General features: G+C 40.9%; 1 protein-coding gene across 2 annotated transcripts in view; it reads left to right on the top strand.

Moving 5' to 3' along the window:
- CILP2 (cartilage intermediate layer protein 2) overlaps positions 1 to 18,641 on the top strand; it is a 70,920-nt gene extending 52,279 nt beyond the window's left edge. Inside the window, exons 3-8 of one of the 2 annotated variants that reach the window (XM_082245512.1) lie at positions 2,162 to 2,350; positions 5,558 to 5,707; positions 7,401 to 7,679; positions 12,631 to 12,739; positions 15,854 to 16,011; positions 16,094 to 18,641. In XM_082245512.1, coding sequence (XP_082101638.1) covers positions 2,162 to 2,350; positions 5,558 to 5,707; positions 7,401 to 7,679; positions 12,631 to 12,739; positions 15,854 to 16,011; positions 16,094 to 18,483 — 3,275 coding nt within the window. In that variant the 3' untranslated portion in view covers positions 18,484 to 18,641. Of the gene's footprint in view, positions 1 to 2,161; positions 2,351 to 5,557; positions 5,708 to 7,400; positions 7,680 to 12,630; positions 12,740 to 15,853; positions 16,012 to 16,093 lie in introns of those variants that run through there. The other variant, XM_082245511.1, reaches the window with a different exon arrangement.
- Positions 18,642 to 18,853: the final 212 nt, after the last annotated feature.

Below are 18,853 nucleotides of genomic sequence, written 5' to 3'. Positions count from 1 at the left end.
GCCAGTTTGAAAAACCGGTGGGTTGGAAAATCAACAAGTTTTACATTTTTTTATTCTCTTGAATAATAGTATATGCTAAATGTCCATATTTGTCCAAAAAAAAAAAAAAAAAAAGAAAAATCTTGACGATTGCGATGAGAGTCACTTTGGTTGGGGGGCCCGTGGAACACAGCTTACCTTAGAGAGGTTGGGAAATCCCTGTCTCAGCCCCCTAGGCTCCTCTTATGTGTAAGTCACCCTGTGTCTAATAGGGGCACATGGTGACCAAGGAAATGATGGACAGCTACTTAATGGACACTGAGAATATTGTTTGGATTACTTCAAATGGGATAGTAAGATTTATCAACCTATCATATCTCAAGAAACATATGAAGACTGCTTCACATAGTCAGACTCATAGCAGATGCTAATATCATCAGCTCAACCACCTGTCTTCCACACATCATTGAATATGCTTATTTACTCACCTGTTATCTACTGTGGAGATGTGTTTACACTTATAATGTGTATTGTACTCCAGGAGCTTGATCACGGAAGTCTGCTAGTTAATTGGCTCAGGTTGATTGAATCACTGTCATCTATTAGAATACTGTTTGTGTTGGTTGTTCCTTAGATAATTAGTTTAGGTTAATTATATTTCTGTACACAATTTCATCTGCATATGATAATGTAATCAGGCACCTAACCTGGTGGGGTAATCCAATCAGGAGGGGATGTCCATCCTGTATATATTCTGTGTCAGCTTGTTCAATAAAGGTTTCAGTTCTATACAAGCTAAGTTCAGGCTAGTTTTATATGTAGGGGGGCTTTAATATCTGATATCTATGTTCAAGACTGGAGGAATTCGTATACTGACGGTAGCCCAAAAACACATTGTGGGGTCGCGGTTCTGTTACAACGATTCTTGGAGATTTACTAAAACTGGTGCACTCACAATCTGGTACAGCTGTGCATGGTAGCCAATCAACTCCTAACTTCAGCTTGCTCAATTAAGCTTTGAAAATAGGGCCTCATGCACACAGGGCATTTTTACAGCTGCTTTTAGGAGCGTCAGATATTTTTTTTATGCAGCTTACAAATGCCCCTCCATGTTATTCTATGGCCTCATGCACACACAGGCTTTTAGGAGCTGTAAGTGGCAAAGGCGTTTTCAAGCTGTAAAAAAAAACCCAAGGCCAATGCGTTCTGGAGCAGCAGCGTTAGGCTGTAAAAACATCTGACGCGCCTCACCGTTAAGCCACATCAAGCATTTTTAAGCTGTAGTAGTTGGATTTGAGAGTGGAAAATAGAAAATTGCAGAGAAAGGCTGCCAAACGCTAACGCTGCTAAACGTGTTTAAACACACATTAACGCCAATGCAAAACGCTTCTAAAAGCGTGTTTTTTACAGCTGCTTTTTCCTGGCGTTAGAACTGGCTTTGCAGCTCGTTTTTTCAAATGCCCTGTGTGCATGAGGCCTAAAACCCGGAAGCTTTTTGGTTTCTATGCAGAGGTCAACCAGATTTTGCACTCTCCAGATTTAGTGGACTTCCTAAAACATTTCATAGAATCAAAAAGGAGAAAAGCTGTCTTCATATAAAGGGGTACTTTTCATGAATCATTGAAAAAAAAAAATGAAATAAAGATGTGAAGAGAATGGAATGCAAATATAACCAATAAGGCTCGATTCACACCTATGCATGTTGCTTTTGAGTGTTTCTATAGTGCTTTTTGCTGTGCTTTCCGCGTTTTTGGACACACATTTTTGACGCGTCTTTGATGCTTTTTTACGTTTTTTCTTTTTTTTGTTGGGACAGGTTAAAAAATGCAAAACACAAAATGTGTCAAAAATGCAGGACTTGCGTTTTTAATGCATGCCCTTTGAAGTCTATTACATGCAAAATGCTGCATTTTTTGGGGAAAAAAAGTCCCCGCCTCTTTCCAAAAATGCAGATGCATAAAAATGCATTTATGTGAACGTGTTCCATAGAAACTCACGTTAAAGAAATGAAATACATTTTTGCAAAAAGCATGAAAAAACGCATTAGTGTGAATGGAGCCCCAGACTGTGCAGGTAAGAAATAAATGAACAGTTGTATTGGCTCTAGAATAACATGATGCACACATACTGCACCAATCAACACTTCACGATTTACATCTTGTACTAATGTCATTTTGTACAGTGACGGATCTGCTGTACTGGTCACACTGGAATCCTTGGAGTACCTGCTCTCCGACAAGCTGTGAAGGAATGGGAATCCAGATAAGAAGACGCTCCTGTATCAATGTGCAGCCTGCAGTTACACTGAGCCTGCAAAAATGTTTGGGAGCAGCTATAGAACGAAGGGTCTGTGTTTCCTCCTCGTGTGTTGGTGAGAATCATGCCAATATAGTGTAATGATCCAGATACCCACAAAACGGCCAGGTACAGTTGCTTGCCTCCGTCCAAAATTCACGTGACACCTTTCTCCAGTGATACCAGACTAGATTTTTAGCAGACAGCTCCTCAGTCAGCTCTTTGTAGCTTCAGCAGCCAGGCCCTCAGGTCACCCACCTGGGGCCTCACTAACAGCAAGCACATGGCAGCATTGCCCTCCAGGCTGGACCTTCCCTCTGCAGGCAAAGACCCAGGAGCTCTGTATCTCAGAGTATTTATACAGACTCCCAGCAGCCTCCAGGGCCTTAATGCCTGGAATTTAACAGGACTGTAAAAAATGTCATGCTGCTATTTGCATTGCTTCACACCTATGTTCCAGAGAGTTCTTTCGTTTTCTGGAAAGCAGAAGAAACAGTCAAAACTAGCAGCAAATGAAACACTAAGTAGACCCAACTAATCAAAGTCAGCTGAACTGGTTACAGTGAGCACAGCTAAATTTACCTGGCACAACAATTGCAGCCACACTGGTTACAGTGAGGCAAGCTAAATTTACCTAACAAAACACACAGCTCCACTGAACACAGGGAGGCAGCACTAAATCTAACTAAACCTGGGGTTTTACCAAGCAAAACACACTGTACACTAACTCACTTAGTGTTACGTCACTAGCATGATGTTATTATTTAGTGTTCAAATGTTATCTAGGAAATGGAGTTAAAGTATATCTACTGTAAACCTAAGAATAAAAATGTAATATATTACAGTTTACTAGCCCTTAGATGTTGTGGATTCATCATAGGCTTTATATAGACACCTAATCATCCTGTCAGGAACACATTTCCTGTTCTAGTGTGCTTGCTACCGATTTGGACTACAGAACACCTCGTCTTTTCATCTCTATAACTTATGAGGGGTGTTCTCAAGTTCACAGAAGAGAACTGGGCAGAGCACAGGAGGTTACAGGCTCACTGAATGTCTGGTAAGACTAACGGGTATATTTTTGCACTTTCAAACAGATACAATATCTCACAAAAGTGAGTACACCCCTCACATTTTTGTAAATATTTTATTATATCTTTTCATGTGACAACACTGAAGAAATGACACTTTGCTACCATGTAAAGTAGTGAGTGTACAGCTTTTATAACAGTGTAAATTTGCTGTCCCCTCAAAATAACTCAACACACAGCCATTCATGTCAAAACCTCTGGCAACAAAACTGAGTACACCCCTAAGTGAAAATGTCCAAATTGGGCCCAATTAGTAATTTTCCCTCCCCAATGTCATGTGACTCATTAGTGTTACAAGGTCTCAGGTGTGAATGGGGAGCAGGTGTGTTAAATTTGGTGTTATCGCTCTCACTCACTGTCCTGTCGTCTAATGAGACCAAGATAAACTTATTTGGTTCAGATAGTGTCAAACATGTGTGGCAGAAACCAGATGAGGAGAACAAAGACAAGTGTGTCTTGCCCCCAGTCAAGCATGGTAGTGGGAGTGTCATGGTCTGGGGCTGCATGAGTGCTGCCAGCACTGGGGAGCTACAGTTCATTGTGGGAACCATGAATGCCAACATGTACTGTGACATACTGAAGCAAGGTATGAACCCCTCCCTTTGGAGACTGGGCTGCAGGGCAGTATTAAAACAAGATAACAACCCCAAATAAACCTCCAAGATGACCACTGCTTTGCTAAAAATAGCTAAGGGTAAAGGTGATGGACTGGCCAAGCATGTCTCCAGACCTAAACCCTATTGAGCATCTGTGGGGCATCCTCAAACAGAGGGTGGAGGAGCGCAAGGTCTCTAACATCCACCAGCTCCGTGATGTCGTCATAGAGGAGTGGAAGAGGACTCCAGAGGCAACCTGTGAAGCTCTGGTGAACTCAATGCCCAAGGGGGTTAAGGCAGTGCTGGAAAATAATGGTGGCCACACAAAATATTGATACTTTGGGCCCAATTTTCACTTAGGGGTGTACTCACTTTTGTTGCCAGCAGTTTTGACATTAATGGCTGTGTGTTGAGTTATTTTGAGAGGACAGCAAATTTACACTGTTCTACAAGCTGTACACTCACTACTTTACATTGTAGCAAAGTGTCATTTCTTCAGTGTTGTCACATGAAAAAATATAATAGATTATTTACAAAAATGTGAGGGGTGTACTCACTTTTGTGAGATACCCAATACAATTATTTTGTTATACAGTATATTTAACAGGACACACTGTAGCAAATGAGAGGTAAGCTGTAAGGGTCTATGCACACTAGGCAGCAGAGAAAAATGCAAGAACTGCTGGCAGAAAAAGCAGCATAAAAAATGTTCCTATGGAGTGTTCAGGTGCATTTGTGTTTATAAGCCTTTTTCTCAAAAACGTACACTTAAAAATGCACCATGTTTACACGCGTCAAGCATTTTTCTGCCCAAAAACTCCTCTCAAAAATGCACTTGTGATGGGTTTTTTCTTCAGCCTGTAAACACTACTCTACAAATATGCCTGTAAACACCTAAATGTGCAAGGACACATAGGCTAACATAAAATTGCCTCTACAGGCTGAGGCTGAAAAAAAAAAACCCCCCAAATGCCTGTAAAAGGTTCCAAGCACACTAGGGTTTTTTAAAGCTCCTACACGCTATTACGAGCATTTTTTTCTGTTTCTAGAAATGAATAGTGTTATCCTTTGTGTCCATGCACACTTTTTAATGCTAGAAGCATTTTTTTCAACTTCAGCGTTAAGAGCAGAAAAAAAAATTGTTTTTGTCCAGTTTTTAGGAGTGTCTTCCTAGCAGAAAAAAAATGCTGAACGTTCAAAAATGCTTCTACACACTCCTAACAGCTTTTTTCAAACGTTTTTCTTTTTTTATGTATTTTAAAAATGCTACTAAACCGCTAACACTCCTAAATGCTCCTAAAAGCTTCTAAAAGCTACAAAAACATTTTTATCAGCATTTTTCATCCAGCGTTTTTTTTACTTATAAATGTGTGCATGAAGGCTAAGCAGCGTGTTTTATGCCCATTGTGCCCGAGGCCTAAAGGTTTATATACATTTTAAAAATCCCTTTAGTCTACTGTGATGCTTTATCCAGAACCCAAAGTGTTTTTACTAAAATATTTGCAACAAAGAATGTGCTGTTATAGTATTAAAATTGATGGAAATAAACTTGATGGAAATTATTAATTGTAATATATTATTCCATCTGTTTAACAGGAAGATGGTCTTCTTGGAGTGCTTGGACACCCTGTACAAAGACATGTGGGGGAGGGAAAAGTGTGAGACGCCGGACCTGCTCCAGTAAGACAGCTCCATGTTCAGGGCGTTCCTTCCAAATTCAAAAGTGTGGAAGAACTCCTTGTAGAGGTGAGGAAAATATCACTGAGAACAATTTTAATTTCAATTTTTTTTTGCAACAAAAAAAAAAAAAAAAAAAAGAGGGGCATGTCAACAGAATATGCGACTTATGTAATGTTTACTATACAATTAGAGATTTTCAGTATTCCCACTATCACCCTGCATTGGCCATTGAAATAAAAGAGCTTGCATTCGGTAAGAACATACAGTGCCTTGAAAAATTTTTCATACCCCTCCAAATTTTGTCATGTTACAACCAAAAACGTAAATGTATTTTATTAGGATGTTATGTTCACCTTCCAATTAATTAATTAATTCCATTAAGGTTTACCTTCCAGCAGGACAACGACCATAAACATACAGCCAGAGCTACAATGGAATGGTTTAGATCAAAGCATATTTGTGTGTTAGAATGGCCCAGTCAAATTCCAGACCTAAATCCAGTTGAGAATGTGTGGTAAGACTTGTAAATTGCTGTTCACAGATGCTCTCTATCCAATCTGACAGAGCTTGAGCTATTTTGCAAAGAAGAAAGGGCAAAAGTTTTACTCTCTCTAGATGTGCAAAGCTGGTAGAAACATACCCAAAAAGACTTGCAGCTGTGATTGCAGTGAAAGGTGGTTCTCCGAAGTATTGACTAAGGGGGGCTGAATACAAATGCACTCCACATTTTTCACATATTTATTTGTAAAAAATGTTGAAAACCATTAATCATTTTCCTTTCACTTCACAATTATGTTCTACTTTGCGTTGGTCTGTCACATAAAATTCCAATAAAATACATTTACGTTTTTGGTTGTAGTTTGGCAAAATGTGGAAAATTTCAAGGGGTATGAATACTTTTTGCAGGCACTGTATGTCCAACAAAAATGGCCACAAAGTGTTTGAACAAAACTTTACATTATTGATGCCCATTAATATTCCCTGATGGCTATCTTTAGCATCAAATTAAAGGTTACATTCCCTTAACCACTGCACAAACTGTCGAAGTCAAGTCAAAGTGGATCAAAAAGTATTGCTGCCTTTGGTCATCTGCATCTGCCTCTGTCTAAGAAATCTGTTTAATAAAATTTATAAAGCATGTGTATCCACATGCTAGAAATACAGTAGATGTCTGCATTGCTCAAATTTCAGTCATCGTTATTGTAGCAAAAGATAGGGAATGGGAGATAGTATCTTACTGGATCTTGTGAGTTAACGCGCACCATTTTCTTCCCTTCAATTTATTTTGTTTTAGTATGAAAGTTCTATTATGTAATTTAATTGACTAAACTTAAATTATTAAAATATTAAATGTATTATACATATATTGTACATTTATTTTATAATATAAAATATTACATTTATTAAAACATTTTTTTCATATAAATGAACATTCTAAAGCTGCCACACTTAGATTTAGATTTATAAGCTCAAATTGTGCAGTTCTATTGTCTATCTAAATGAAATTAAATTTAATTAATTGCTTAGGTCGCTATGCTTTTATTTGATCTGTTAGATTAGTGAAAATTGGAAAAAAATATTAAGTTTGAGGCTCCATCTAAACATTTCATCTAAATCATATCTAATCAGGTAGGTCCTTGCACTGTATAGTCAATTGTGAGTTTTGCTGATCTAACTTTCCAGATGTAATGAAAATGTTGCCTTTGCTTGAGCAAAGTCCCAGATATCTATTGAAGGTTTTCTCCTTTTTTTTCAACAGGAAATTCAGAATTGTGCCCTGAGTGTCATTGCAGCAATCACACTTTATTGGGTAAAATCCAGAGCATACATGGCTTTGTCCTCCACAACGCCAAGGTGTTCATGAATAAGAAGATTCTGGGTGCAACAGACCAACATGGCTTGTTTATGGTAAAAGGAGTCTGCATGGATACTCCCTCAAATATCACTATAAAGATGGATGGATTCTCTTCTGTAACCTTGCAAAGCATGAGGAAAGAGCCTAAGGTCTCCTATTTTGAAACTGCTTTAAAGAAATTGGGTAAATCAGATGCATAGATATACATTTATTAGAAGCTAGATGATTCAATAATGCTGTGCAAAGAACAACTCTGAACTAAATAGTACAGCAACCTATAACAACCAGATATATGAGTACTTAAAGTGTCACTAAACCCACATCATAAAAGACTATCAATAAATGGTGTATTACATGCTGTTCATACTCATTCAGTCACTATGAGATTAGTTTTCTGTATTATGCAATAAACCTGGTTGATCCTACTGCTCTCTATCTCCCCCTTCTGTCCAAATCCCCAGTTCAGCTAGGGATTTTGCAGAGCAGTGTTGGCAATGGCAGCAAATGTACATGCTCAGTTTTCAGTGAGTTTCTATGCTGAGCATTTCCTCCCTATCACATCTGAGCAACCCATGTGACTATAGATTCACACATGTGGATGTATACACAGTGGTAAATGACAGCCCACTCCCTCTCTCCTCCTCTATGCCCCCTAAGCAGCTAAACACAATGGGGGCAGGATATTACATGTAGATTGATGGAGGCTATACCTCCCTCTTATTCTGAAACACAGGCTGGAGGGACGTGACACAGCCTGTGACTGGCAGAAATCTGCTCACACCATGTTATTGTCAAAAAAATAAAGAGTTGATTTCAAATATATATTTGTATGACAATTTAACCTCTTCATGATTGTGCTATAACCAGTATTATTACAGCGTAGTCGCACATTGACAGGAGGGTGTCATATGATTCCCCCCGTGATCACGCTTCTCACGCACCCCCTGCGCATTTGCAAGCATCTGTGATAGCCGTGTACTTGGGGCACAGCTGATCACAGATCGTGGTAAATAGCCAATCAAAGTGGCTCTTTACCACGTGATTAGCTGTGTCCAATCACAGTGTAAACAGTATTTGCCGGATATCGGCATTCCACACCCCATGCTGACAGCTCGTGAGGCAAGCCAATAACCCACAAGACCACACAGGGGGCATTTACACTTATAATCAGGGCCAGGGGAAAAACTAGGGGGGAGGGGGCAGTGGCGGGGCACATGCCCCAGGCGCCAACTTGAGAGGGGTGCCAAATTGTCTGCAATGCTGACACTAGCTAGGGTTTGGGAGGTTGGATGGGGCTGGATTGACCTGGCTGAGCCGCTGAGCTGCATTCACACCACCCACTATTCTGTGAGTCCGCACTGCCCGGATCGCAGGGGAGCCAGGTTCCAGCACCTAGGGGTTCAGCCTGCTACATTGCTGTCTTGAAGTCAGTTCTGGACAGGAGGGGTGGCGGGGGCAGCATTTGCTAGAACCAATTGGCTGTATTGTCCTCCTGTAGCCACTGAAAGCCAGATTGAGCCATCGGTTCTAGTAAATGCTGCCCCCTCCGCCCCTCCTCTCCTCTCTTTCTGCTGCCTGGGTCCACCCTGTCCTTTCCCCCCGCAGTACTGCCAGCTCTTACCGCTCCCACTGACTGCTGCTGTATGTGTCAGGATGGAGAGGGGTGGGAAGGGGCTGGTAAACATCCTTTTTTGAATATACAGTGTGAGTGATCTGTACTAATTACTCACTCTGTTTATTAAAAAACTGAAGCATAAAACCATGTTGTTTACTATTGTGCAGTTTGTGAATGAACGGGAAGCTGATCAGCACAGAGGACTTTCCATTCATTTAGTGATTTAGTGGAGGCTGCGGAGAAATGAATTGTGGAACCTGTGTTCAACTGGCTCCAAAATTTGTAAAAAAAATAAACTAATTGTAAAAAATAATAAAAAAATAAAATAAAAATAAAAAATCAATGACACCATCCACTGCCCTACCAACACCATTCTCTGCCCGCTGACTGCTGCTGTATGTGTCAGGATGGAGAGGGGTGGGAAGGGGCTGGTAAACATCCTTTTTTGAATATACAGTGTGAGTGATCTGTACTAATTACTCACTCTGTTTATTAAAAAACTGAAGCATAAAACCATGTTGTTTACTATGGTGCAGTTTGTGAATGAACGGGAAGCTGATCAGCACAGAGGACTTTCCATTCATTTAGTGGAGGCTGCGGAGAAATGAATTGTGGAACCTGTGTTCAACTGGCTCCAAAATTTGTAAAAAAAATAAACTAATTGTAAAAAATAATAAAAAAATAAAATAAAAATAAAAAATCAATGACACCATCCACTGCCCTACCAACACCATTCTCTGCCCTACTGACAAAATCCACTGCCCTACTGACACCAAGGGCCGCCATCATGGGGAGACAGCCGATATAAATGTAGGGGGCCCAGGCATGCCAAGGGGCCCGGACAGGCCAGGAGAGGCAGCGGTGGGTACAGGGGCTGTGTGGTGCACAACAGGAGACAAGTCTGCAGCTTCTGCTGCTCTGTGTCATTGAGCTCACACATGAAGCTAATTACTGCTACCTCTGGCTACTTCCTGCAAGTGCACCCCTTGTTTGTGTGCTGCTTGAACTGTATTCTGCACTGTGATTGGCTGCAGCTCCTCTGAGTCTCAGTGACATTTGTCAGCTTTGTGCAAATGAGCTGGGACTAGGCAGACCTCCTTTACAAGTAGGGGCTGTGAAGGAAAGGAAGGGGGCTATTTGAGTATAAGGAGTGGCCAGTTGTGAGGGGGGACTGAGTGTATACAGGTGTAGGGGGGGGGGGTGAGTGCATATAGGTGTGAGGGGGCTGAGTGTGTACAGGTGTAAGGGGGGGCTGAGTGTGAACAAGTGTGAGGGGGGCTGAGTGCATACTGGTGGGATGGCCAGTAGGCGGGTTTGTTAGGATGGCCAATGGGCAGGCCCTGGGGAATGTGTTGGTGAATAGACCAGGGGGGTCCAGGCCTAACATTGTGAAAGGGGCCCAAAAATTTCTGATGGCTGCCCTGCTGACACCAACCTCTCTTCCACTAACACCATCCACTGCTCTACTGACACCATCCACTGCTCTACTGATAACGTCCCCTGCCTACACCCGCTGTTAACTTAATACACACACCACATTGCTGCTCTGCTTGGGGCACCCAAAGGTGTCCCAGGTCATTTACAATCCTATAATGTATACTAATAAAAAAAAAATATTGGCGTGTGTTGATAAAGTGACCAGGATTGGCTTGAACAAAAAGTGGCAACTCTAGTTGCCACGCTAGAAGAAACCAGCAGGGCTTTATGTGGAGATTTCAAGCCTTAGCCCCACAGTGGCACTGCCAGGAAGGAAGAAGGGCACACAGAAGCAGGCCTTAATAAAGACTAGCTTCTTGGCTCACTTCTTCTTTCCTGGCGGCGCCCGTTCTAATCCACTAATGAGGCTTGAAATCACTATTAACAAAACTTTTATTATTAATACCATCCCTCTGCTTATCGTATTTATTATGCTCCCCTCTCTGGGCAAGGGGCTGGGAGTGTATGGATGGAGTACTTCTCTCTTGGGTAGATGGGGGGGGGGTTGAACTGAGTCTTTGCCTGGGGTGAAAGAATGTCTAGCTGTGTCACTGATCCGGGCACTGAAGATCAGTGCCTTGATTATCAGTGCAGCCCCAACAGTGCAGCCAATCACTGCTTTAAACCAGTGCCAATTATTTCTACCAATCAGTGCCCATCAGTGCTGCCTGTTAGTGCCCATCAGTGCTGCCTGTCAGTGCCTATCATTGCCGCCTATAAGTACCCATCTGTGCCATCTATCAGTACCGCCTTATCAGTGTCCATCAGTGCTGCCTCATTAGCGCACATCAGTGAAGAGGAAAAATTACTTATTCACAAAAGTTTATAACAGAAACTAAAAACTTTTTTTTTTTTTTAAATTTTCAGTATTTTTTTTTGTTTGCTGCAACAAATAAAAAATAAATAGCTAAATTAAGACCACCAGAAGAAAGCTCTACCTGTCTCACTGAAAGCTGAAAACTGGCCTGGGCAGTAAGAGGATACAAGTGCCCAGTAGGCAAGTGGTTAACTGTTTATTTGATATTAATTAGTTATTTTTACTCCAAAGTAAATTGTTACTTGATCTTAGTGAAGAGGGAGAAGATAGGTTTATGTTTGAAGTCAGCAAAGTTTCACCTCATTCACTAAGCTAAGTGAAAATTCACTTAGCAAAGTAAATATGCTCTCTTCCTTGAAGGGTTGGATGTCTTTTATGCAAATGTGAAAAGGTGTGGCTCCAGAACTTTTAAAGTAATTGTAAAGTCTCTCTTTTTTTTTTTTTTCGTTAAAAGAAAAAAACATGTAATACTTACCTCCTTTGTGGAGTGTTTTTGCACAGGGCAGCCCAGATCCTCCTCGAATTTGGTCCCTCTTCTGTGCTACTGGCCCCTTCCTCCTGTTGAGTGTCCCCACAGCAAGCAGCTTGCTATGGGGGAACCTGAGCTGAGACACTGCTCTGTGTGTCTATTCAGACACGGAGCTATTGCCCGACCCCGCCCCTTTTCTCTGCTCATTGGCTAATTGATATTGATTGACAGCAGTGGGAGCCAATGACGCTGCGCTGCTTCCTCAGCCAATAAAGAGGGGAGTACCGGGCAGCTGAGACACTCAGGTAAGTATTTGGGGAGCTGAGGGGGGCTGCTGCACACAAAAGGATTTTTGTCTTAATGCATAAAATGCATTAAAATAAAAAATCCTTCTGACTTTTCAACCACTTTAAATTCACAATCGGGGTTTCAAGATAGCCCAGCAAAAAAACAGGAAGAAGGAAAGCCCTTTAAGCCCACATTTTAGCTTTATATTATGAAGTGGTTAATGGAGGGGGTGTCGTTTTTATAATATTTCCGATAAAATAATGTTTTAAACTATTGTTGCTATTTTTTTTAACTTTGAACTGAGTGAATGGGTAAAGTATCCAAAGCCTTTATAACAGACATTAGCTGAAAATACAAAATAATGATATATTCCCATAAATCCCATAAACAGATAGTTAAATGGAAACTATTCTCAGCTGATGTAACTGTATTATAGTACTTATAATAATTAGTTTTACATTTTTTTCAGAAAAACCATACATGATACAAAATCCCTACTCAAAAATCAGAAGAATAGGACACAAAGTGACCCTGTGCTGTGAAGCAACTGGAAATCCAGTTCCCATTAAATACTACTGGTAAGAATAAAAAGTATTTGTTAAAATACTACAGAACAGCTGTAGCCAGAACAATGCTGAATAGTGCACAGATACTGTGTGTCTAAAACAACAAATTAAAAATTATTATTAAATGATTATTATTATACAGGATTTATATAGCACCAACAGTTTACGCAGCGCTTTACAATATAAAAGAGAGACCATAGAGTTACAATACAATAAAATACAAGCGGTTTAGGAGGGCCCTGCTCATAAGAGCTTAAATCTAAAAGGGTTGGGCAAGTGGTTCAAAAGATTGTAACTGTGGGGGGATGAGCTGATGGAAGTGATAAAAGATTAGTTGGAGGCATGACAGGCTTCCCTGAAGAGATGAGTTTTCATGGGTTGCCTTAAGGCAGCCAGAGTAGGAAATAGCCAGACAGATTTAGGTAGAGAGTTCCAGAGGATGGGAGAGACTCTGGAGACGAGCATGGGAGTAGGAGACAAGGGAGCTTGAAAGCAGGAGGTCTTGAGAGGAGTGGAGAGGATGGTTTGGGTGATATTGGGAGACAAGTTTGGTGATGTAGCTCGGGGTAGAGTGGTGAATGCCTTTGTATGCGGTTGTTAATATTTTGAATTAAATTCGCTGGGCGATCATAAAGCCAGTGTAGGGATTGGTGGAAAGGGGTGGCAGACACTGAGCGGTTGGTAAGGTAGATGAGTCTGGCAGCAGCATTTATGATAGACTAAAGAGGGGATAGCCAATGGAGAGGTAGGCCTAAGTGGAGAGATTTGCGATAGTCAAGGTGAGAGATAACAAGGTAGCTAATGAGTAGCTTAGCAGTTTTTATTAGTTAAAAAGGAGCGTATTTTAGAGATGTTACAGAGGTGAAGTCTTTAGGCTTTTTACAATGACTGGATTTGGAGCTGAAAGGACAGATCAGAGTCTAGGATTAAACCCTGGCATGAGAAGAGGGATTGATGGTTGCATTATTGATCATGATGGAAAAGTCATGGAGGGGGATTCGGGCAGGGGGGAATATTATCAGTTCGATTTTAGAGAGGTTTAGTTTAGGGAAGTAATGCGCCATCCATGCTGATATGTCAGTTAGTAAGTAATGCGAGAAGAGACTGAAGGAGTGAGGCGAGGACTAGACAGATAGATTTGTGTGTCATCGGCGTAGAGATGGTATTGGAAGCCATCAGAGGTTATCAGGTCAGAATCTTGGACACATGCCTTGGAATCCCCAGATCAGCTTCTAATCCTGGCACTGTCAGCTGCCGATCTTTGTTGATTGCAGCCTGTACATGTTAAACATTCCCAGGTGTTCTGCTTGTTGCGTGTGTTTCAGAACATGGATCACTTTCAATAGATTCTCGACCATTTTCAAAGTATTTGTGCCATTTTGCGCTGCACTCATTGCATTGTTGCCGAAAGCCTTCGGAATCATCCAAATAGTTTCCATGGAGGAATGTTTAAGCATAACACAACATTTGATGCAGATTCATTGCTCTACTTGCTCAGTGATTTTGAATGCAGCGATGACAGTACACATGCTCAGCTTCTAGTGCCCCACTGACTAGTACAGTGAAGTTGTCATTGTTCACGCGTGTGCATTCCAGTGCACTCTCCTTGGCTGCCAAGTTACTTAATGTCGTGCAAACCATTCTCATTATATTACCAGTGTCTGGACTGACCTCGTATGGAGTCCATCAAAAAGTGCAAGAAAGTCTCAATCCTCCACCATCCAATTTTAAGTGGCTGCCATTCTTTCAGTGTATGTGCTCACACTGACACCCATCACAATGGACACTCACCAGACAAGAATGCTACAATGAAAGAAGCCAATATAGCACAATCAAGTGGTTGAAAAAGTTACCCTCTTGTCTACTCTTATTCAGCACCTCTTCCCCAAGGGGATCCTGTGCCCAATAGCAGATGTAGTTGAAAGCTGTATTGGATAAAATTCAGTCCATTGCTACCCCCACATAATGTTCTCTCCAGAACTAGATGGAGCAGCCTCTAGTTGATGTACCAACCTATTGCTCTGTAAGCAGCCTAATATCACCATATGTAGACAGAAATGGTTTTTGCTGTTTGCTCACTTTAAGGTGTGATACAACATAGGAAAGGCCGTAGAAGGAAATTATTATCTACGGAAAGGTGACAAAGAGAATAAGGCAGGCCATAGATGATACAATTTTCTTTCCTTCAACCACGGTTAGCAGGAAAGAAAATCACTTAATTCCCCCGTCAGCACAGTCAGTGTTTGGGGAATCCTTTTTGTGGAGCTATTGTGTTCTCCCTGCAGGGGGGTGTGGAGAGCCAACCCTGCTGGAAGAACACAGTGATTATTGCTAGCAGCTATAGCCTCTGGCAATAATCACATCCTAAAAATCCGACAGGCTGGTTCTAACCAAGTTGATGGATGGAGCACTTGGGCACAATCTGCCCTCTCATACATGGTTCGAATCACGGCTGGTCCCTGCTGAGATTTTAACAGTCCATTACCAGCTTAACAGTGTGTTGCCCCTGGATCAGATTACATGAAAAGTGTTCCTTCTCAGTCAGTTTATCTAAGGCTAGGTTCACACATATGCGGTCATAGCAGCCTATTCATATGAAAGGGCTTCTGTACCTGCAAGAAATGCAGAGAAATGATCCCTGCACCTTTTCTAAAACTGCAGACACACAGTAACTGCATGATGCTATGCATTTCCATGCATGGGAAAACGCACCAAGGTTTCAATTTGCTATGTAAACAAGCCATTTGCTGTTTGCTTTTTTGAACCCTCAGTTCACCCTCAGGATCATGTCAAAGCCGTTTGCACTTTAAAATCATGAATTGTACCTTTGTTTTCATAATAATGCAGCCACAAGAATGCAAACCAACAAAATAAAGGGTCAATCTGCTTCACATGGCTATATGTTCACAGAAATACCTCCTGTATAAACTAACATTCATAACATAAGGATGATAATAACTGGATTTTTGCCAGGGATATATGTGCTAAATGAGTCATTGGTGTATCCATCTTAGTGTTCCTTTTGATTAATCCATTGATTTAATGAACAAGCCTTCTAATTTCACTCAACACTTAGTATTTAAGAGTAACTATTCGTGTTACTGAATATTTTTCTTTCTATTACAGGTATCACAATGGAACATTGCTGGACAAACACACACTCAAGTATGACAAAAGTTTAACTTTAAGAAACATTCAAGCCACACATGCAGGGATGTATCAGTGCAAAGCAAGCAATGGAGTGGGGGTTATCAGGTCCTCTGTAGCCCATCTAAAGGTCGTAAGTAAGTAACCAATGAGTATAGAGTGTCATAAATTTTGCAACAATTATAACTTTTTTTTTTAATTTCAATTATTTTATTCTAGGTAAAAGTGAATCCCTCTGTAACAAATCCCCAAATGAACATTTCATCAAGCTACCAATAGATTGTTTTCAAAATAAAACGGGCTCTTATTACTACAATGTAGGCAAGTGTCCGAACACACAATGCATGGACCACTTAAGCTCAGATCTCCAGTGTAAAGATAAAATAAACTATTGCTGTGGGGTCAAACAAATGAAGCTACGAGAGGTGAAGTGTCCAGGATACATTCTCCCTGTGATGGTTGTTGTAGAATGTGGCTGTGCTGAGTGCTCCCGACATAAGATTATGGTTCGCGGACGGGTGACTGCATATGACACCGGGGAACCACTTCGGTTTGGGCAAATCTTTTTGAGTGGAGAAAACAAGGGATTTACTGGCTATAAAGGTGATTTTACTCTAGAAGTTCCAGAGGGAACTAAAAGATTGGTAGTTACATTTGTGGATCGCCAGGAAAAATTTGTTGAGACTACAAAAGTTATTCCATTTGATCCAAAAGGAAATACTGTCTATCAGGATGTAAAAGTAATGAGAAAAAAAGACCCAACTGATCTGAATCCTGGAGTGACCAATATAATTTCTCTAGGAGATTTACTTGGGGAGGACCCCATTGGTGAGATTATAATACCACCAAATTCTTTCAGTAGGACTTCTGGAGAACCCTACAACAGTACTGTTAAGGCCAGTTTAACTTTCTTGGACCCCAGAAACATCAGCTCTGCCTTTGCTGCTTCAAGTGATTTAAATTTTGTCAGCAGAGATGGAGATATTTCTCCTCTTAGGACCTATGGAATGTTTAATGTGGACTTTAGGGAGGAGAGTACAAATTCCCTGCTCCAGACTGGAAAAGTGGAGGTGAGATTGGATGTAGAACAAATTAAGATGCCTCAACATGTCAAAGAAATGAAACTCTGGTCCCTAAATCAACAGACTGGTCTCTGGGAAGAAGAAAGCCATTTTAGGTTGGCAAGTGGGGACAAAAGAAGAAGAAGGGAAGAGAGGTCTTTTTTAATTGGACAATTGGAAATACGAGAGAGAAGGCTTTTTAATTTGGATGTGCCAGAGTTTAGGAGATGTTTTGTCAAGGTACGGACTTTCATGAACGAAAAATTTATGCCTAATGAACAACTAGAAGGTGTTGTTGTGACACTAATAAATCTTGAACCTATGCCAGGATTTTCATCAAACCCTAGAGCATGGGGTAGGTTTGACAGTGTGGTAACAGGTTCAAATGGAGCCTGCCTCCCTGCATTCTGTGATGCTGTGCAACCAGATGCCTATTCTGCCTATGTCACTGCTACAATGGGTGGTGAAGAGCTTGAAGCTGCCCCATCTTCTCCCAAACTAAATCCCAATGTAATTGGAGTGACCCAGCCTTATTTATCTAAGCTAAATTATCAACGAACTGATCATGAAGATACTGCTGGTAAAAAGACAGCTTTTAAAATTAACCTGGCTAAGCCAAACCCAAACAAATTTGCAGAAAACCGTGGCCCCATCTATGTCTACAGAAACTTACAAGGTTGTGAAGAGGCTTCTATTTTGGATAATCACTTCCGTTTTTTTAGAGTAGAAGAGGATAAATATGAGTATAATGTTGTACCCTTTGAGGAGACAGACTTGACTTCATGGATTGGTAGCTACCTGTCTTGGTGGCCAAACCCACAAGAGTTTCGTGCCTGCTACATTAAGATTGCAATACAGGGACCACAGGAATATATGGTTAGAGCACGAAATATCGGAGGGACTCACACCCACACAGTAGGTCAGCTATATGGGCTTAGAGACAACCGGAGTGTAAGGGACCAGGAAGTGGAAGGTAGTTCAGCTGCCTGTCTAGAATTTAAGTGTAGTGGAATGCTGTTTGACCAAAATTTAGTAGACCGAACTTTAGTCACTGTAACACCTCAAGGAAGCTGTCGTGTTACAAAGATCAACAGACTTCTAGAAGAATATCTCAGTCGTCATCCACCACTTGCACTAGGAAACAATACTGAAACATTTAATATGTTGGCTCCAGTTGACCCACTGGGGCACAATTATGGAATTTATACAGTTACTGATCAAAACCCACGGCTGGCAAAAGAAATTGCTATTGGCAGATGTTTTGATGGTACTTCTGATGGTCTCTCCAGGGAGATGAAATCACAAGTGGGTATTGCTGTCACTTTTCGTTGCCAGGAGAAACCAGTCACACGAAATAGCTTCTTCCAGCGCTTACTTAACAATCCCAGTGAAACACTCCGTGAGATCCGGCAGCGCATGCAAGAAAATGAACAAAGAGGGACACCTGCACGTGTTGTGCCTTATCCTGCTCTTCAGTCACCATCTTTTAGTCAATCCAGGAAGCCTTCAGTCAGTCAAAGAAGACAGACAATGTCACAGTCAGGATGAACTTATTTTTTACAATGCTGAGATTGAGTTAAAGTTTTCTGAACTTAAAGTACCCAGTTACTTCTGATAATATATTAGGGCATCCCAAAAGTGAAATGTACAGTTATAGGTGGCTACATATATCTTGGGGACTTATGCATCAAGATTTACCATTTATGTCTCTTTTAAAGTCCTGAGGATAAAAACACATAAAATATTGGTGGTTTAGCTGACCAGCAACTACTAAAAACTTTAAAATATCAGTTTTTGGGTGCGCTGACACTTTAATTTAATAAATACTTTGATAGGAATCAGGAATGTTAAGCCAATTTCTTTATCCATTTATCTTCAGAAATTCTAAACAGGTCAGTACTCACATTGAAGTAATCTA

Source organism: Pelophylax lessonae, assembly GCF_965119305.1.
Source record: "Pelophylax lessonae genome assembly, chromosome: 1".
Classification (NCBI taxonomy): Eukaryota; Metazoa; Chordata; class Amphibia; order Anura; family Ranidae; genus Pelophylax; species Pelophylax lessonae.
This window is presented reverse-complemented; position numbering and strand designations above follow the sequence as displayed.